The sequence below is a fragment of the Lactuca virosa genome, chromosome 2 (assembly GCF_052849685.1).
Source record: "Lactuca virosa cultivar CGN04683 chromosome 2, Lactuca_virosa_CGN04683_v6, whole genome shotgun sequence".
NCBI classification, from domain to species: Eukaryota; Viridiplantae; Streptophyta; class Magnoliopsida; order Asterales; family Asteraceae; genus Lactuca; species Lactuca virosa.
In genome coordinates this window covers 209,091,206-209,112,345 of record NC_136427.1, presented here as the reverse complement: position 1 = coordinate 209,112,345, position 21,140 = coordinate 209,091,206, and the positions used below count along the sequence as shown (strand labels likewise).

Genomic DNA, 21,140 nt, shown 5'->3' with positions numbered 1-21,140 from the left:
GAAACACAGTCTGCAGGCGAATGTGTACAATCAAACATTCGCCTTTTCGTGATCATCTGGTGTACCCAAAAAACATTAATCAACAACCGTAAGCACAAGGTTTATTAAGTTCCCTAAAATACCACATACAACACAACACAAAATAAACAATTATAGGTTATCAGCAACCTTGAGGACTATCAACAATCCAAATGGGCTAACAGCACGTCCGGTGGGTTTTTCAGCAACCCTGAACACTATCAGCAGTCTCAATAGGCTAACAGCACACCCAGTGGGTTATCAGCAACCCTGGAGACTATCAACAGTCCCAATGGGCTAATAACACACCCCGTAACACATAACAACAATATCAAGTAAGACCCAGCTGGTCAGCATGTATACATACTATGACATAGACAATATAGTGAGGAGACTCACCTCTCATAAAAGACTGATAATCTCACACCCGAATTGCTCGTATCATCCAAAATAACCGTAATTAACAACTAAGGTAATTACTCAAACTCAACTAGTCCAAATACCAAATCTAATCCTTAAATGGACAAAAGACCATTTTGCCCCTTCCAAGTACAATATCCTCACAGTTAACCAAAAAGTCAAACTCAGTCAAAAAGTCAAGGTTAATCCACTGTTGACCTTCGCACCACGTAATACAGCTCTACGCATGGCGTAGAGCACCATGCTACTTACGGGCTCCCAACAGGCTACGCAGGGCGTAACCTAAGTTATGCACGACGTAACCTGCCAACTCCAAAATCCAACTTTAAGCTCTTAACTCATTAAGACCTTTCACCCAAACCTCATATTTGAACCTAAAAGGCATCGTACTCCATACAGTCTCCAAGTTTATGCCTTTTCATGGCTAAAGAGAGCTCAGATCCAAAACCCTAACTTATAACACCATATGAAGCCCCATAACTATTGCATGGATGGAAGGGAGGGACCAATTTGCATTTTTATGACAACATGCACTAAAAAACGTCTGAAAGGACAACTCAAATGGTCTGGAATATTCCATACTCATTTAGAACAAGATTATGGGACAAAAAGAACATAAACTTGTAACCTAACACGATCTAGTAAAGTATGCCTCAAGGTTTGAACTTTATATCTTCAGAAGATGAACAATAGGGTGTAGGTTCTAGATCCAAAAGCTTGAGTGCACCACAACTTCCACAATGATCTTCCGTCACCACCAAAAGTCACTTAAAAGCTTCAAAAATCTCTCCAAGGAATCGGGGTTTCAAGGTGAGAGCTAAAAGGGATGGATGTTGGTCATAAAAGAAGGTCCTTGAGAAGATAATGTCCTAAAATAGGGGTCACATCCCCAGATTTTAGGGTTTGCACCCAGGCCGAGTACGCCATGTGGACCTCTTACTTACGCATAAACGTAAATCATTAAAACCCGCCACCTACTTAACCTTCTACGCGGCACATAGAGTCTATCTACACCATGCGTAAACTTAAAACCCACAATTAAAACTTACTAAATAAAGAAGGGATTTTACCTAAAAGGATCGGGTGTTACAAAATAATAATGCATAAAAATAAACTTGTGAAAATTCAATAATAAAAGACGTTTCAATTATGTGACGACTCTCCTAAATCCATATATGGTTGTTTAATTAATGTTATATCTAAGTTGGTACCATGGTCGCAGAAATCGCTAATCGGCCGCTAATCGGTGGACCAGCGATTAAGGATTAATCGGTTAGGCGGGGATTAATCGAGAGATTAATCGGGGACCATTCATTATTAAGGAAATTATTCAAAAATTTATAAATCTAATTTTAATCCTACAAAAAAAGCGATTAATCGGCGATTAAGTCCGATTAGGGCCGATTAGGTCCGACTTTGATCTGCGTTGACCAAACCCGATTAGGTCCGATTAAGTCCGATTAGGTCTGATTAATTCCGACTTTGACCTGTATTGACCAAACCCGATTATAGTGACCGATTAGCAATAAATGTCATCGGTGGATGTCCGATTAGCGATTAATCACCGATTAATCGGCCGATAAGACCGATTTCTGCAACACTGGTTGGTACTGAAAACTACTAACAAACTATGACAGTTCTTTTTTACCAAATTATTTAACTAAAATAAGCTTTTTGAATTAAATTTGACTTTTAACTAACTTACTCAAATAAGCTATTAATTAAATCTTAAAAGTTGCATTATGATCTATGTAAAGTTTTCATCAATATTCAATTCTTACACATGTATCATATACTTAGTTGTCTGAAAATAAAGATTATATCTTGATGTATGTTTAGCACCTTATTGAGTGTATGTGAGATGAGAGCATCCCGACGAATGCTTTTATATTCTTTTTATATTTAGTTCATGGGTTTTGTCCCATAGGATTTACCTTGACAAAGTTGTTTTTAACAAGACACAAAGTCTATCTCATTCTTACAAAGGATTATTGAAATGAGGGAAGTATCTAGTTGAGTAATTTTTAACTATTATGCACTCGTTTGTCATTCGTTTAGAGTTTTTTTTAACCCAATGAGTTTTCTAACAAGGTTTTAATACAACCATGTATGATTATTTCTCTCGCCTAAGACATCCAAAATCATACTCTTTTTATACTTACATGAACAATAAAAATAAAATGTTGGAAGGAATGGTTAAGTTAAGTTAGTTTAACGTATATCGATGACGACAACTACATCATATAAAAAGATATTAAATATTATTCTATAATTTTTTCATACTCATCCTTTTATGCATGTCAAATATTGATATGATCGTATTTAATAAAATTAATAGTATTATAATATATTTGTCACAATAAAAATAGATTTGAGGAAAATATAAGAATATTTGATTTCTCAACATAGAAATATAGTATTTTAGACGGCTCGGTGTGGGCAATGTCCTTGTGCGTTATCATGACGTGACCCAAGAAAAAGCCGGTATAACGGTTGGAACACCTCCCCCCTTAGGCGTTATGACATTGCTCGTTTTCCTAGCAACGAGTGAGGCTATTGGCTTGCAATGTGGAATGGTAAAAAAAAAGGATCGTTGTAAAACCGTCAGAAAGTAAAAAAAAAAATTATTATTTTTCCATTTTAACTCACATATAAATACACATATTCACTTCATTTTTACCTACACAAAACCTTTATTTCACTACAACATATTACACACAACTCAATCAATTTCTCATTCAACAAATATTGATCAAAATCTAAACACTCTTCCTCCAAACACAAACACATACACTCCACTCAGTTTCGCACAATACAAGGGCTATGTGAACCTCCTCAACTCGCAAAACTCACAATAACTACCATTTTCCGACAACTTTTTCAATCTTGCATCGCCATATATGCAACAAAATCCAAACCTTCAACAAAACATTTCAACACATTTGTTTCCATTCCACAAACAACCACATTCACACAAACAACCATACGACCACCACCCACACAAGAAACGCAAATTTTAGTTGTTGAGACGCAAGCGGATGGTTAACTTAGGATTTAATTAAATTGCATGTGTTGTTAATTTATATGTTTTTATTAATATCATGACATAAATAAAAAAAACAATTGGAAAAATAGAAATTCAAAAATCAAAAAATAAAATAAAAAGTTATTTTTTTTATTTTTTTTTAAAACAACAAATCTACACTACTCCTAAACTACTCTTAATACCACCTATGTATTCAATAAGACTTGAACTCTCAACCTTTAGGAGAGAGGACACATATGTATTCAATAAGACTTGAACTCTCAACCTTTAGGAGAGAGGACAACACCTGATACCATTGGGCTAGAAACCCTTTGGTAAATAAAAAGTTATTTGGTGTTATAACATACGACTAAGATGGTAGGATGACATTTTTTAAATGCGATATTGATCTTTATGGAATAACTCGTTTTCTTATCCTCCTCTAATTGTTTTATTAATCTCACGTGAGGCACGGAAAATTATGGAAGATAAAGTAAAAGTCAAACAGACTGGTAACGTATACCGGCCAAAAGAGCACCGATACCAGGCAATAACGCTCAACCGGGAGAGGAGCCATGTCGACCTTCAGCAGCCTCTCATCTCCTCCGTCTTCCATGGTATACTCCCATGGAAGACCTCTTCGGCATCATCATCCTCTTCCTTTTTCTTCTTCCTTCTCGACTCAACTCAAGGTACTACTGTCTCTACATAAAGTCTTAAGTGTTTGGGATCATGAACTTCGATATTTGGAATGAAATTGGCGTGCATAGACTTCTAAATTTCAAGCACAAATTTCTGGAATTTCGATCCCAGACTTTGGAAGTGGCGTTCCCAAACATACCTTTTTTAATATGTTTTTTTAGCTGATCTGATGTAAGTTTCTGATTTGGTTTGAAGAGTAATCGGGGTTGGGGTCATGGAAGACTCGTTTTGCTTAAAGTGAAGTGCTTGAACGATCCGAGTACAGATGCTTCGGAATCTGGACCAACCTCACTATCTTCCAGTTCTTCCACTTCTACTGGCATTTCGTCATACAGTTGGTGTGCAGGACTCGGAGGATTAGGGTTTCTTGAAACAGCTTACTTAACGTACTCAAAGCTCACAGGTTCAGAAGCATTTTGCCCCATCGGAGGTGGTTCATGTAGCGATATTCTTAATAGCAACTATGCTGTCGTTTACGGTACTTTCTTCTATCCTCCGACATTATCATTACAGTTCACAATCATGATAGATACAGTCCATTTTACCTTTCAAGTTCATATGATTTATGTAACGTTTTTACAGAAATTATAACATTTACTTCTTCTATGTCATGTATTTGTCAGGTATTCCCCTTCCCTTGATTGGAATGGTTGCCTATGGCGCTGCAGCATTTCTTGCACTAAAGTTGGCTACAAAGGACTTGCCTTTTGGGATGGATGAAATTAATGGTGAATTGCTTTTACTTGGGACAACTACCTCGATGGCAACTACAAGCGCATACCTTTTATACATTTTAAGCACACAATATCCAGGAGCTTCATGTTCTTACTGTTTAGTCTCAGTTCTCTTGTCATTCTCCTTGTTCTTCACAACCACAAAGGTACAAAATTTCACCCTAATTTTAAATATCAAGTGAATGAAATGATTTCTTTTATTCTATTGTTATTTCTGCAGACTTTGGGGTGGCAAAAGATTCGAGGAGAATTGGGTTTGCAATTATGCATAGCTGGTCTTGTTTTTGCTGCTTTAAGCACCTCATATAATGCAACCCTTCCTCCCCCTGAAAAGTAACTTCATTCTTGATAAACAAAGCTTCTTACTTTTTTCATTTGTGAAACAAAACATTTACTTAATCTTTTACATTTCTCATATATTTGTTTTCTTGTGGAAGAGTTTATGAAATATAACTTTTGTGTATATGCAGATTTGGGGAGAAGTTTCTTCCATACACTCCAACTGAGATCAAGGCACCATCAAGTCCTCTTGCACTTAAACTTGCAATACACTTGCGTGCCATTGGAGCTAAAATGTATGGAGCTTTTTGGTGTTCACACTGTTTAGAACAAAAACAGGTATCACATATATATATGGTTTATTTGTGATTTATTATGCATAATTTGTGGTTCTTAAACATGATTTGTGGGTTTTGGTAATTGTGTAGATGTTTGGACGTGAAGCAGCAAAGGTGTTGGATTATGTTGAATGTTATCCAGAAGGGTTTAAAATTGGAACTGAATTAGGGAAAGAATGTGCAAAGATTAAAATAGAAGGTTTTCCAATGTGGATCATCAATGGTCAGGTGAGTATAACTTTGTTGCTTAAAGGAAGTGTTTCCATCTTTTGGAATCATATAAAGAAAATGGTTGCATTTATATTTTAAACGGATGGATTGGATTATTATTTATTGGTTATTACACTTACAAACTTTTCACATGTTGAAGGTTTTGAAAGGGTATCAAGAGTTCCCTGATCTTGCTAAAGCATCTGGATTTGAAGCTGGTGAATTCAGTGAAGAATTAGCAAAGCTAGCTAAACAAGCTGAAGAGGCCAACAACATTCAACCATGATGATGAATATACATGACATGTATGCATGAATACATGAACATGAAATGACCAGAGGGTTTTCATAAAACGACGTGTTTGATTATGGACGAAATTGTAGAAGAAATTGAGAAATTTCTGCTTTGTTTAATATTATAAAAGGTCCTGGTTATGGACATTTTATGAAGGGATTAGGTTGTTAATATACCAAACTTTGTTAGCGGATGTTTTATCAAGTCATATTGTTATACCATGAATTGTATGTATTTTGTTGATTCAATTTGTAACACGAGATCAAAATATTGTATTATTTATACCATTATTTGTACTTCTTTTTTATTTTATTTGTATCTACAATCTTGGTTTTCTTTTACATTTTTGTTCATCTTTGGTTTTGCAAAGAGGTATTGTTTGACACATTATCACCTTTACACATCAATTTACTTAACCTCATCTTTTTATTTCCATTTAGTTTATTCTCAACCATTTTGTATTTCATTTCTTTTAATTATATTTTATTTCCATTAAGTATATCGCATTGTTTAGACAAAATTGCAAAAATGGTCCCTGTGGTTGGCAAAATTATGTAGTTTTGGTCCAAAATAAATGTTGGTGCACCACTGGTCCAATTTTGGATACCTTGTGTGGTTTTGGTCCCTATGGTTGTATTTTATTGTGTTTTTGGTCCACATCCCACCTAAAATGACTAATATGCCCCTTAAATAACTATATTTTATTTTCTTTTACTTATTTTCTTATTCTTATAATAAAATAAAAAACAAAAGCAAAATAAACTCACCACACTCTCTCTCTCTCTCTCTCTCTCTCTAAATCTTTATCTGCCATGAACCATGGGATGTGGTGGTGCGTCGGTGAGCCACCAAGACAACAGCCTCATCTCTCATACTTCTCTTCTCCTCCTATCGAGCAAATCCACCGAACCCCCACCTGCTTGCCTTGTTCCACCGGATCATTCTTCTGTCTACCTTCCCTTCGAGTTTCATTGTTAGATACCGCCTCCATTCTTCTTTCTTCGAGTGACCCAAGGTCGGCGATTCTGCTGCTTTGCGTCTCTCAGATCGTTGCCGAAGACGAGGAAGAAAAACCCACGAAGGGTCACCGGTCTCAAAGAAATGCTTCATCCCTCTCGACAGAAGGACCTCTGCCTTGTTTCCCTTCTTCCTCACAAATGAACACAACGAGCCCTCATGTTCTTTTCAAATCGCCTCGTTCGATTGCTTTGTTCGTCCCCTCTTTATCCTGATTAAAACAAGAGACGGGGACTTATGAGCCCTAATTTCATTAAGCTCCATTCCAGCACCTACACAACCTTATTCCATCAAAGGTTCAAACCTGCACTAGAAAAATCTCAATCCTCCGGCCGCAAAGAGATCTGAAAACTCTAAATCCGACGATAGGTCCGACGATATTTGGGTTTCAGATCTAAGAAGGAAAGGCGTGGTTGCAAATGGATGTAGGCAAGCAGTGAACAAATGGTGTCGCGAATAATGGATGGGTGTGGTGGTGAACAATACCCCCAACGAGATTCGAGTTACAGTAATGGATTTCAGAGCTTTTCTTTGGAAGGGGGTGCAGGTGGTGTTCTGAAAAGGTAGAAGTGGTCGGAGAAGATTGTGGTGCTGGTGGTTCTGATAAAGGACTTCTGGTGGGTTAAAGCTTTTCGCTGGAGAGAGAGAGAGAGAGAGAGAGAGAGAGAGAGAGAGAGAGAGAGAGAGAGAGAGAGAGAGAGAGAGAGAGAGAGAGAGAGAGAGAGAGGTGTTTTTTGGCATTGAGAAGTAGGAAGGGTACATGTGAAGGGAGGTGGAAGTTGTAAAGAGATGATGAAAGAGAAAGTCGTGACAGTCGGTGTTAATGGTGGTGAACGGTGGCGTCAATCGGTGGTAATGGTGGCGGCAATCGCTGGTGATGGTGGTGCCAGTCGATGGAGATGGGTTTTGTGTTCTTGAGTTTTCATCAAATACAAAGAGAGAGAGAGAGAGAGAGAGAGAGAGAGAGAGAGAGAGAGAGAGAGAGAGAGAGAGAGAGAGAGGTAGGCACTTTTCTCATTTTAAATTGATTAAAAACATTTATATAAATACAAAAAAAATTAAAAAACAAATATAAGGGGCATGAAGGTCATTTTAAGTGTATAGGAACCAAAAACAATAAAAAATCCAATTTTGGACCAGTGCAAAAAAAAATTTGGACCAAATCCACATAATTTTTCTTTGCCAACCTCAAAGGGACCATTTTTGCAATTTTGTCCTGTTTTTAATATGGAATTAGTTTTCATATCTATATTGCAACCTAAAAGCTACAACAAACAAATAATTTACTTAAGTAGGCTGTTTTTAATATGGAAATAATCTTCCAATAATAATTTTATACTCATAATTGAAGGACTTTACCCGATGAAGGAAGTCCTTCCAGAAATTCTCGATGGCCAAGGGAGACCCAAGGCCAAGGAGGGGGTTTGGAAATAGTTTTCAACCAGCAATTGACGCGCCTCGGTTATTACCTCATTAGCTGCGTCATTGCCCCAAGCGCAAAGATGCTTTAACCTTTCCCCCTTCATCTCTTTTTATATCACACCACCCCTCTTCCGTCCATATGCTCCATCCGATGTGGGACACCTAAAATTGTCAACTGCAGTCGAAAGGTGTTTGATTTCGAAAGGTGTTGTTTCGGCTAATCCATTCATAACCGATGGTGGTGATTTCGAAATTGTGGCTACGTATGATGGGTGGAAAATTAGGGTTTATGACGACTGGCGATCGATTCACGATGTTGTCTATCTCACAAGGGTAAATTTTTAACTTCTACTGTTGTTGTTGCATCACGAGTTTCTGCAACTTACACCTCTCAATGTCGTTCAATCTCTTGTCCTCCAACTATTGTTAAGAATGTTTTGAGTTAGATCGTGTTCTTTTGTGCGATCAATCCAATGTGGTTAAAATGCCCTTTTATAATATGGTAAAGGGTGTTCTATTGACCTACTTACGTGGTGTAAATCTTTTGGAATGATTAAAGCCCTTTTGTAAATGCTAATAGCTTATTCATGCATAGAATTGAACAAGTGGACTATGATGATTATGTATAACTACATGTATGTGATAGTTTGAAGCAAGTTTAGTGGTGGGAATTGGATGATATATTGATGTTTAGTTATCAAATGCGCAGAACATTCATATGCCTACATGTGGTGCAACTTAATAGTTACTTTTGAGCAATTTTGTTGTTTAACTTCTAACACTTTATTTTTTCCAATCAAACCAAAAAAATTTCAATCATTTTTGCACCGTTTTGTCCTGTTGATATGTATCAGGTGAATGTAATTTTCCAAATTAACCATTTTTGACATGTTATATCAGGTCAAAATGGTTAAACTGAAAAAATGTCTGAAACTTTTACGGTTTGTTTTGAACAATAAAGTATAAGTTGTTAAACCACAAAATTGCCCAAAAGTATAATGATTTTCCTGTAATTTATCCTAAAATAAAGCTTTCACATCTTGAAGGTTTTGAAAGGGTATCAAGAGTTCCCTGATCTTTGCTAAAGCATCTGGATTTGAAGCTTGGTGAATTCAATGAAGAATTAGCAAAGCTTGCTAAACAAGCTGAAGAGTGAAGAGGCCAACAACATTCAACCATTATGATGAATGTACATAACATGCATGCATACATACATGAAATGGCCCGATGGTTTTCATAAAACGACAGTGTTTGATTGTGGATGGAATTATAGAAGAAATTGAGAAAATTCTGTTTTGTTTAGTATATGAAGGGATTAGGTTATTAATATACCAAACTTTGTTAGCGGATGTTTTATCAAGTCATAAAGTTATGCCATGAATTGTATGTATTTTGTTGGTTCAATTTGTAACACAGAGTTAGAAATATTATATCCTTTATACCATTATTTGTACGTCTTTTTTACTACAAGTCTTGGCTTTCTTTACATTTTTCTTTGTCTTTGGTATTAATAACATACAAAATGGGTAGGAGGTGGAAGTGACCATAAGTGTGTTTGCATGCTTTAGAGAAACATTATCAAGTAAATATGATTATTAATTTAATAATACGCTTTTAAAATCACATCAAATATGTTTTCTATACATAAAAACTATATGGTTTTGGCTCATTAAGCTGAAGCCATTTCAAATATTACACTTGCCATTACACATCAATTTACTTAACCTGATTTGTTACTTCTCTTTAGGTCTCGTTTGGTTTACTAGATTCCTGATAATTGCAGCCTTGTAGGGTTCAATATCACTAGTTTTAGTGGAATTGAACTTCTTTTTAGGAGTGTCAAGATCCCCCCATTGTCAGTAGTTACATTTTTTACTTTCATTCTTGAAAAATAAAATAAACAATAGTAGGAAAAAGATTAAATCAAAAAGTCAAAACATATGATTTAGCATCCAAGATTATCTTCGGTCTATGATATTCTCGCTGGAGATGGCCACAAGATGTTCAGGTTGAAATTTTCAAATTTGTTTTAAAACATTTCAATAGAACACATATCGTTGAAAATTTAATACCAAGTCACGCAAAAAACATTTATGATACGAAATCCCTTAAAATTTGATAAAACAGTAAAATGACTTTGACTTTTCTACAAAGGTAAGGTATGATCAAAATTTTTATACTGGGAATTGTAGAGCCTTACCCAAAAAAGGGAGCCCTTCCAGAAATTCTCGATGGCCAAGGGAGACCCAAGGCCAAGGAGGGGGTTTGGAAATAGTTTTCAACCAGCAATTGACGCGCCTCGGTTATTACCTCATTAGCTGCGTCATTGCCCCAAGCGCAAAGATAATTCTTCTATTCCCCCTTCGCCTTCTTTTATATTACACAACCCCTCTTCCCTTTCATATGCTCCCTCCGATGTGGGACGTTCCTAAATCCCATTTTTTCTTCCTGCGTCTTTAATCACCACCATAAACAATTCAGCAATGGCAACTGAATGTTCTTTCAAGGATCCAACTATCGTCCGAACGTGTTGTTTCTTCTAATCCGTGGCTACGCTTGGTGGGAAATTAGGGTCTATGACGAGTATCGGTTGATTGATGATACGCTGTCTATCACAGAGTAAGTTTTTATGATGTACTGTTGTTATACGATCATGAGTTTCTGCAACTTACACCTCTCAAAGTCAATCTCTTGTGTGCCAACTGTTATCAAGATTGTTCTTTTGTGCAATCATCCAAATGTTGTAAAAATGCCCTTTTATGAGATGGAGCAAAGTATTTTCTTGCCTTAATTGTCTGTGTAGCTGTGTGTAGGTTTTATCCACATGCCAAAAACGGGTGTAATGATTAAACCCTTCTGAAAATAGGCTAATTGTGCGTAGAATTAAAAAATAAACCATCTGTATTCGAAATTAGTTGGTGATTAAGTAGAATTTGAAGCAAGTTAGTGCATACCTTGTTTACTTACCAAAAGGAAAGATATGTAAATGTTGATGTACATATGATGGCATATCTTACAAATGACAGATCCTTGGAATTTATAACCTGCAGAGATTAAAAATAACATTTCAATTACAGAAAAAGAAATAGTTCATATATTAAATGAAACGATAAAATCCCTAAGAAAGCTAACCTTTACAAAAGAATTTTTAAGTTAAGATGGTTGCTTTACAATAGTTGTTTAGAAATCCCCTCTACAAATCTGCAAGTTGTATTTACTATTTGAGACCTTGATTGTGTTTCCATAAGCATCAGCCATCATAGCATTATTGCAAATTTCAGGTCGTAATGCTTTTCTGTCTTTAAAGGACCCCAAATCAGAGAATTTTGTCTCCCAACTTTGTTGAATAATTGACCCAAATTTGAGAATTTCTTATTGAAATAAAGTAATTTTAAAAAAACAAGAAATAGTGTGATAACAGCACCAGTGCATAGACCCATCCATTGTCATCCACAATCACCACTTTTTGATTCACACCCTGAAAGCAATACAGGCCTCTAGCTTCCTTAACTTTCCTCTGTGATTTATTATTATTATTTTTTTTTTTTGTAAACTTTTTAGCAAATATAAAAGTCACACATAATGTTAACCAATGATAGCCTTGTACTTTCAATCCTTGTAATTCTAGGCAAACTTCATTAGTTTTAATAAATTGTTTGACTATTGGTCAAACACAAGAAAAATAAGAGTTAGGAGAGAAGATGATCCAAAATCATTCAAAATAATGAAATATAGAGAATTATACATATGATAGGACCTGGTTTGAATACGCAAGAAAATTGAATAAAATCGCAATAAACAATGTTAACAAATGTAACAGATGTATTAAATTACCAAGTTATCCTTAATTAAGAACTTGAATATCTCAGTTTCTGATTATTCAATTTAAAGCTCCATTTTGCTGTGGATATGTTCTTTGAAGATTTTAACAACAAAAAAGTTCACAATTTTTATTTTTTTTTTAAATTCCCAGGTTTAAACTAAGGTAAATTGCACAAAAGTCAGTATGTATTCGCAAAAATCAATTTGGACACTGTTATGTTTTGTTTCAATGTAAACTAAGCTTTCTAATTTTTGCAATGTTGACTATTTAACCGGTCAACCCACTTACCCGTTGACGTGACATTCTGACTTGTTAGTCTTTGGTGACGTGGTATACTCACATGACAATGTTTGGTTATGTGGCGTTGACATGACCTGATGACGAGTCAAAATTAAAAAAAGGTGGCATAAAAGACATTAAGTTTTCATTTTTTTTCTCAATTTTGACACTTCATTTTTTTTGTTCCAAATCGAACATTATTTTTTTTTTCAATTTTATTCGGTGTTGATCATTTTTCATTTAAACACATATCAATAAACTTGTTGGCTCTTGATCACCACTTTTGATGTCGAATCTTCATTTTCCGGTACCTATACATCATCCTCTTTGATTTCTAGTTCAATTGTTTTTGTTTCTTCATGTTCTGCCTCTTCTGTATGGGTTTCTTCATGTGCATATGGTTTCGTTTCTTCATGGTTTGGTTTCTTCGCTTTCTGGTTCGGTTCCTTCATGTCCTTGATCTTCTGGTTCGGCTTCAACATGTTCTGGTTCTTCCATTTTGGTTTCTTCAACATCTTCATCTTTAGCTTCTCAATTTCATCTCCTGATCCAACGTCTACCTCTTGAGCCACTTGTTCATTTTCTGGTTCTTGATGTTCTTGATCAACTATATGATGATCAAGGTGTTCGATAACTATATTAAAGGTCTCGTTGGCTTGATCTTGTTGATTGATATGGCCATCATGATCATATGTATGTTTGTTATCAACACTTCCATTAAACGATAAATTATCATCACAAGTTATCTCGGATTTAAGAATATCTTGATCTCCTACTAAACCTACACAACCTGAAGGCTCACGAACATGGATTTTGCCACCATCTTCACACTTCACCATGCAAGATATCATTGATCCCATGAGTTATGATAGTGATTGTGTTCTCATGGGTTATGATGTTTTGATCGTTTTGAGATGAATAGAGGGCACCCGATTGAATTTAATTGGAAAAAATAATGTTTGATTTGGAATAAAAAAAATGGAGTGTCGGAATTGAAAAAAAAAAATAAAAACAAAACAAAACTTAGTGTCTTTTGTGTCACTTTTTCAAATTTGATACCTCATCATACCACGTTAGCATCACATAACCAAACAATGTCATTATCAGCAGGCCACATCACCAAAAACTGACATGTTAGCATGTCACATCATCGGGGTAACTCTGAGTTAACCGGTTAAGTGGTCAACATTGCAAAAATTAGAAAACATAATGACTAAATTGTAAAAAAAAAATAACATAATGTCAAAATCGAAATCAACAGCTATTTTGGACATTTGGCTAATTTTTTTTACTATTTCTTCAAAAGTGATAATGGAATTAGGCTATTTGGTCTTTTTATTTTTATTGGACAAAACTGCACAAATGGTCCCTGTGGTTTGCTCAAAATTGTCTGGTCCAAAAAGGTTTGGACTAGCACCAGAGGTCCAAAGTTTTCACTTTGTTACTTGTTTGGTCCAATTTGTTTTGATTTTTTTCAAAATGACGGATTTGCCCCTGTTAATATGATTTTCTATTTTTCTTATTTGTTTTTCTGATTTTATATTTAAAAAAAATAAAAAAATAAAAATAAAATAAAAATAAATCACTCTCTCTCTCTCTTATTTGTTTTTATTTTTCTGATTTTAGATTTAAAAAATAAAATCTCTCTCTCTCTCTCCCTCCCTCCCTCTCTCTCTCTCTCTGTGGAAATCGTTGAAGAACCCTAAGGTTTTCCAAATCACTGAAATTGGATTTTAAATTCCAATCGAGCATGCTCCCTTCGAGATTAATCGCTTCCATCTTCTTCATACCCCAAATTTCATCGGGAATTTCACAACCTAAATCATTGAACGAGAGATCAAGCTTAGTTTCTCAATTAAATTCTTGTGGTTATCATCCTCTTCACCTTCAATCTCTTCATCTTCTTCCCTATTTTTTGTTGTTTCATCTTTCAAGTTGTAACATCCGGATTCCCAGGTATCTTAAATTATGTATTTTATTGAGTTTTGGAGAGAGACTCGGCGAATAGGCGCTCAGACTCGCCGAGTAGAGTCGCGAATCTCCATCCGGGTTAATGACCGGACTCGGCGAGTCCATACGTGGACTCAGCGAGTCCACGATGTTTAATGAAACCCTAATTTCTTGGGTTTGGGACCTATTTAAAGGCCCTTATGGCCTTCAATGGCGGCTACCAGACCATAGAGAGAAACCCTAGAGTGCTTGAGCGTTTTGAGAGAGAAAGGAAGCCATTCTTGACCTTGGAAGTGTTGTTTAGCAAGAAGAAGGAGGTACTAGCCAAGAGGAAGCATAGGAGGTTGCTATTCTGTGGATTTGGAGCTAAGATCTTCACATTTGAGGTAGTAATTCGACTCTCCTTCTGTTCTTATGATGATCATATGGATTTAGGGTTTCTTAGACCCTTTGTTGGTTAGATTTGATGTCCAAATAGCCCCTTCTGGTGATAAGGCTTTGGATCTGGATCCATAGAGGTCCAAAGAGCCTTATTCATCAAGCTTTATGAAGAACAATAGAGGTCATGGCCTTGGGTTAAGGTATTTGGGGCTAAATCATCATATATGGTCATATAAATGTTGCTTGTGCATCAAGATCAAGACTTTACGTGATTATAGTGGTTGGGAAGGCCAGATCTATGGATTAGAGGAACAGATCTGACCTCAGGAGGTCATTTGAGTTGGTGCATGACATGAACTCGCCGAGTCCAAGGGCAGACTCGGCGAGTAGGGTTAGGGTTTCCCGTGAATCACTCAGTGAGTGACTTGCCGAGTTGGGGGAATGACTCAGTGAGTCAGAGGGGGAATAGAGGACTCGAGTTCACGACTGAACTCGCCGAGTCACATTTGTGCACTCGGCGAGTCGGGTCAAAAGTTGGACCGTTGACTTTTATTGACTTTTAGGGTTTGGTCAACGTTAGGGTCTTTGAGCCATGAGAGGGGTAAAATGGTCTTTTACCCTTATGAGAGTACTAAGAGGAGGAATATTCTAGCCTTGAGAGATGTATTGATTCAGAGTGTTTATTTCATATGATTAGGCGGAGGCTAGACCCGACTTTACAGAGTTCGAGCTTTACCGAGTTACCCGAGGTGAGTCTTCTCACTATACTTTACCTAGAGTGGTAATTAGAGCTATGAGACATAGTATTGTGTATGCTTTTGCATGATGTGATTTCTATGTGTTATATGCTATGTATGTTACAGAGTTTTCAGAGTTAGGACCGGAAGGTCCACAGAGTTAGGGTCAGAGGACCCATAGAGTTAGGGCCAGAGGGCCCACAAAGTTATGGGACTGGGGGGGTCCCACATAGACACTTTGACCAGAGTGTCAAACAGAGTTATAGCCTCGAGTGGCTAATATGTGTTATGTGTGGTATTTTGGGGAACTCACTAAGCATTTATGCTTACGGTGTTGTGTTATGTGTCTCAGGTACCAGCGAGGATCGCGGGAAGGCGCCGGCTTGATCAGTACACACGCGGGGAGATTTTATTATGATCTTGGGATATGATGTTATGTGATACAATGGTGTTTTTATAACGATTATGAATGAAAACGTGTTTTATAAAATGTGAAAAATTGTTTTGAAAATTTGGGTGTTACACAAGTCCTGATTTGGGCTTGAGTCCCCAATCTGATAGAAGTCGCTTCAACCCAATTGACGCGAATCATTCTTGTGGATATCAGGAGGAATAATGCTGGATCTTGAGAAAATTTATGGCTTAACGAAGTAATTTGCTCTCTCGAGCCGGATGGCGTATGATGCTTCCGGTGTGCTCACAGCTAAGTGACCGATAATCGATCCCGTTAGTCGGAAAATAGATATCGTGAATTGAGTATTCGCCTGAATTGTCGGACTTCCTCCAACATTGCAAAGATTCCAGATAGTGGGAGACCATGGAATCCCTTCATTTTGCTTATCGTGAACTTTCTCTGAGGTTTGTGAAGGAAGTGTCATGGCCGCTAAATTCTGTTTCGAGGTAATCGATGTTGATAGGTGGGTGTGGAATCGAAGCGGCTATTGGCAACTGGAAATTTCTGGTGGAGGCGTTGAAGTTATGGTGAGGTGGAATGAGATTAAAGGTGATTTTGGTGATGAGGTTTGTTGAAGGTTGAAGATGGATGATGTTGGATGAGAGAGAGAGAGAGGGGGGAGGGAGGGAGAGAGAGAGAGAGAGATTTTATTTTTTTTAAATCTAAATCAGAAAAATAAAAACAAATAAGAGAGAGAGAGAGTGATTTATTTTTATTTTATTTTTATTTTTTGTTTTTAAATATAAAATAAGAAAAAAAGAAAATCATATTAACATGGGCAAATCCGTCATTTTGAAAAAAATAAAAACAAATTAGACCAAACAAGCAACAAAATGAAAACTTTGGACCTCTGATGCTAGTCCAAACCTTTTTGGACCAAAGTAGCAATTTTGAGCAAACCACATGGACCATTTGTGTAGTTTTGTCTTTTTATTGGAGTGTTTGAATCTTTTGATTTTTAAATAATTTGTGTGAAAAATATGTTAATTCTGCAATGATTTTGATTATTTTGTATTATTTCGTATAAAAGACAATCCGGTAATTTTAACTTCTCCATATATCAAGTTCTAGCTATCAAACGCTACATAAACAATCAGTCTAGCTTCTATCTGTTTAGTCTTGTCCAATGCTAACACTACCTAAAAGAATATGAAAAATGTCATTGCATCACAAGTTGTCCTTTTTTATGTTTGCTTACGTCATTGAAAAACAAAACTTGACATGCTATCTTGAATATAAAGGCAACAAGCACTACATCCAACCAAAGTCAGAGTCAGTAGACAAAAAATGGATAACTTCCACGTGATATGTTGCTAAAGGTGAACAAAAAGTGTGCCCAGCCGTGCCTTTAACCGGTGCCTTTAACCGGTTATAAGGCTGAAGGGTGTGGCCGCAGCCTGGAACCGCGTTTTGTGCCACCTGGACCGCGCACACCGCCCTCAGGCTGCGGTCTTGTGCGGTTTTGGCCGCACTGCGGCTGTAGAATACCGTGGTCTGTGATTGATTGGTGGTATATTTGATTGTTGAATGCTTTTGCGTTTTTGTTTTTTTTTTTTTTTTTTTTTGCCTTTCTTTCATATATATACATATACACTTCATTTGTTTTTAACCACAATACAACCTCTTCCCTCTTAATCTTTTTAAAAAAAAATCACCAATCTTTCTCAAAAATGTCATCTTCTCTGGATCTTCATTTGTTTTTTAAGTTTTTAGGATTATTTTAATGTCTTTTTTTTTGTGTGTAATGCGATGTAATTTTTTTGAATTTTTAATGTAATGTTTTTTTTTTATTTTCAAATAATGAAAAATTATGTTTTTTTATTAAAAAAGAAGTTTTAGTTAAAATAGCTAAAAAAAAAAAATGTGGCACCACTCCCTTGGTGTGGCAAGAAACCACACTTGTGTGGTAAAAAATGACGTGGCGCTTATGTGGCGGAGGAGGAAGTACGGTTTCGGTGGCACCACTCCCTCCAGCCTAACATGTCTTAAGTCCAATCCAAAAAACCTTAACCAAGTATTATGTAGCCGGTTTCAGGCCTTAACCAAGCCTAATTCCAATTATCCTTAACCAATATAAGTTGGTCTTCGTAACCGATTATATGGCCCGATTTTTAAAACTCTTTTAGTAAAATATTATAATTAATAAAAAAATGCACTAAAAGGAAAACAAACACTAAATGGGTTCTTAATTATTTTAACCGGTTTTGAATAACCAATCCCTTTCTAAACTCGCATAATCGGTTGTCCTAGTCAAAAAATTTATAATGGGGACTGGGATTTTTATAAATAGTTTTGGTCGGGCCCATATCGGTTAGCCTAGACCCGATGCACACCTTTATGTATTGGCAGGCTGGTCGGGAAGTGAGTGAGCATGTTCGGATTGGCTCCCCAAAAAGGCACTCTACTTTGGATCAATGTAAAATGAAGGCTGCAACTATAATATTGTGTTACCAAAGCCAATTTCTCACATTTTAGCTGGATAAAAGCTTACATGAGGACTCAAGTCATGTAATGGGTTGAATAATTGTTGTCATAGGTCGATTATATGGACTCGGTTACAATTTCTTTATCACTATAATAATAGCACGGTTTTTAGGGCTTTTGACACAAAAGCCCTTAAGTTTGTAACAAATTCGGATTTTACCATAAATATGTTTTCTGAACTTTACAAGTCTTTTTCTACTTTTGCCTTTGTTATCTGTGATATCAAATATCCAAGTTGCCATGAAATAAAATTTTCAAGAAAACTTATCAATTTTACAAATCTTTTATGTTTTACCTGTTTTTCTTCATATTATTTTAGTTAAATGGCCTTTTTTAAGCACAAGAAACAAAAGTTTGGTAAATGATCCAAAACTTAGATACTATCATTCATTATCGTAGAAAAATACAAGATAGAAAAGAACAACAAAGTTTGGATCAAGAAAAAATAGAAACTTGCTCAAGTCTAAAAAAATAACTTAAAAAGGTACAATCAATACTAAAAATATGGAGTATCTTTTAGTACATTTGAGGTACAAGTGAATATGAGACTTATAATAATATTTTTAAAATTATTGGGTACATATTACACAAAACGATTATGTCGCAGATGACATGATTTTTGTCGTCCGGTCTCTTCCTTTTTTTTTTCTTTCGTTTGCACCACTCCCTCCCTCCCTCCCTCTCTCTCAATACCAACAATAAACCCTACAATTCCATTAGAAGTGGGTAAGAAGAGGTAAATATTGAAAGTCATGCCTCTCTCATGTAGTAGAACGACTACTTCAAATAGGTGGCCTTCAACATACGAAACATGAATGATAATCCAACGTTTGATGATTGAAAGCCTATAAATGAGGTATTAAGATCAAACACGTGCATCCTATTTTTAATCAGGTTGTCATTAGAAATGGAAATTTGTTTTGAATGTTGATTCCGATTTTTGTTCTAATCGAGATACATAATCATTATAAAATGAGATACTCCAACTAAAAGACAATGTTTTAAAAACCGATTTTTAGTTGAACCGGTTTTAATAACCGTTTCCGGTTCGACCACCGGTCTACATATGGTGGTGGTGTGCATCGGCCTTCGAGTTGTGTACACTCCGGATAATAACATGATCAATCAAACTATTTATTCTGTTTTGGAAATAAATTGCTATTTAACGGGTAAGTGAAATCCAACTATCCAAATACAATATACCACTTCAACCTGGTTTTAAAAGAAACAGTCTGGTTCAGTTCGGTCTAAAAACCGACATAAAACCGATCATTGTTAAACCGCTCTCGGCCCGATTCGAACCAGATTTTAAAGCATTGCTCAAAGGAGTTATGTTTATTGTTTTATCTGGTGAGTGAATCCAATCAATAATAATACACGCACAACCTACATATCAAAAAATGAACTTATATTACAATATTAATGCTATTATAGTATGTTATTATCTTATACAAAATTAACATATTACCACAATATTATAACTTAATTAGCTCTATTAAGGTGTTTTTGGAGAAAATAAGAGAATCAATTTTTTATACTGGGAATTGTAGGGCCTTAGCCAAGGGAGCCCTTCCAGAAATTCTCGATGGCCAAGGGAGACCCAAGGCCAAGGAGGGGGTTTGGACATAGTTTTCAACCAGCAATTGACGCGCCTCGGTTATTACCTCATTAGCTGCGTCATTGCCCCAAGCGCAAAGATGCTTCTTCTTTTACCCCTTCACCTCTTTTTATATCACACCACCCCTCTTCCATCCATATGCTCCATCCGATGTGGGACTCCTAAACAATGGCAACTGAGTGTTCTTTTCAAGGATCTAAGTCGAAAGGTGTTGTTTCGGCTAATCCATTCATAAGCGATGATGGTGATTTCGAAATTGTGGCTACGTATGCTGGTGGAAAACTAGGGTTTATGAGGACTGGCGATCGATTCACGATGCTGTCTATCACAAGGGTCAGTTTTTACCTTGTACTGTTGTTACTGCAACTTATACCTCTCAATGTCGCTCTATGATTCAGTCTCTTGTCTGCCAACTATTATTAAGATTGTTTTAATTTAGATTTTGTTCTTTTGTGCGATCAATCCAATGTGGTTAAAATGCCCTTTTATGAGATGGTGAAGGGTGTTTTATTGACCGACTTACGTGGTGCAAATCTGATAGAATGATTAAAACCCTTGTGTAAATAGCTTATTCATGCATAAAAAGAATCCGTAGACTATCATGATTATGTATAAGTATAACTACATTTATGTGCTAGTTTGAAGCAAGTTTAGGTGAGAGGAGGTTGAAGATGATTATGTAGCAAGTTTAGTGGGAACTGGATGATTTAGTTACCAAATGCATAGAGGGAAAGACCAAAAACATTCAATTGCCTGAAACGTGGTGTAACTTAATATATGATCTAGTTCAATTCATACTTGGTATCAACTATAGTAAGAGCATCTACAATTGGACTACATCCACAATCAGATTAGTTTTTTCACAAAGCTTATTTATGAATTCTACTAATATCAGTTTGTAAAAGAAATGAGTAACATGCAGGGGCGTAGCTACACTATGTGAAGGTGGGTCCTA

At 36.1% G+C, this 21,140-nt stretch overlaps 1 protein-coding gene, 2 long non-coding RNA genes and 3 other non-coding genes across 6 annotated transcripts; 2 read left to right on the top strand and 4 right to left on the bottom strand.

Moving 5' to 3' along the window:
* Positions 1–3,952: 3,952 nt before the first annotated feature.
* Positions 3,953–6,332, top strand: LTO1 (NAD(P)H dehydrogenase (quinone)s). The gene is made up of 7 exons (XM_079079220.1): positions 3,953–4,155; positions 4,361–4,643; positions 4,789–5,045; positions 5,120–5,232; positions 5,370–5,517; positions 5,607–5,744; positions 5,887–6,332. Exons 1-7 carry the CDS (start codon positions 4,039–4,041, stop codon positions 6,010–6,012), a joined length of 1,182 nt encoding a protein of 393 aa, XP_078935346.1. The 5' UTR covers positions 3,953–4,038; the 3' UTR covers positions 6,013–6,332.
* Positions 6,333–8,287: 1,955 nt separating this feature from the next.
* On the top strand, positions 8,288–9,903 carry LOC145160113 (uncharacterized). Its single transcript, XR_013738020.1, has 2 exons — positions 8,288–8,792; positions 9,506–9,903. It is a non-coding gene; the product is annotated as an uncharacterized LOC145160113 (long non-coding RNA).
* Positions 8,389–8,541, bottom strand: LOC145161877 (U4 spliceosomal RNA). The gene has a single exon (XR_013738739.1). It is a non-coding gene; the product is annotated as a U4 spliceosomal RNA (small nuclear RNA).
* A 741-nt stretch (positions 9,904–10,644) lies between the features above and the next one.
* On the bottom strand, positions 10,645–11,937 carry LOC145160112 (uncharacterized). The gene is made up of 2 exons (XR_013738018.1): positions 11,592–11,937; positions 10,645–11,503 (listed from the first exon to the last, which is right to left on the bottom strand). It is a non-coding gene; the product is annotated as an uncharacterized LOC145160112 (long non-coding RNA).
* On the bottom strand, positions 10,652–10,804 carry LOC145161880 (U4 spliceosomal RNA). Its single transcript, XR_013738742.1, has one exon. It is a non-coding gene; the product is annotated as a U4 spliceosomal RNA (small nuclear RNA).
* Positions 11,938–20,117: 8,180 nt separating the features above from the next.
* LOC145161879 (U4 spliceosomal RNA) lies at positions 20,118–20,266 on the bottom strand. The gene has a single exon (XR_013738741.1). It is a non-coding gene; the product is annotated as a U4 spliceosomal RNA (small nuclear RNA).
* Between the last annotated feature and the right edge of the window lie 874 nt (positions 20,267–21,140).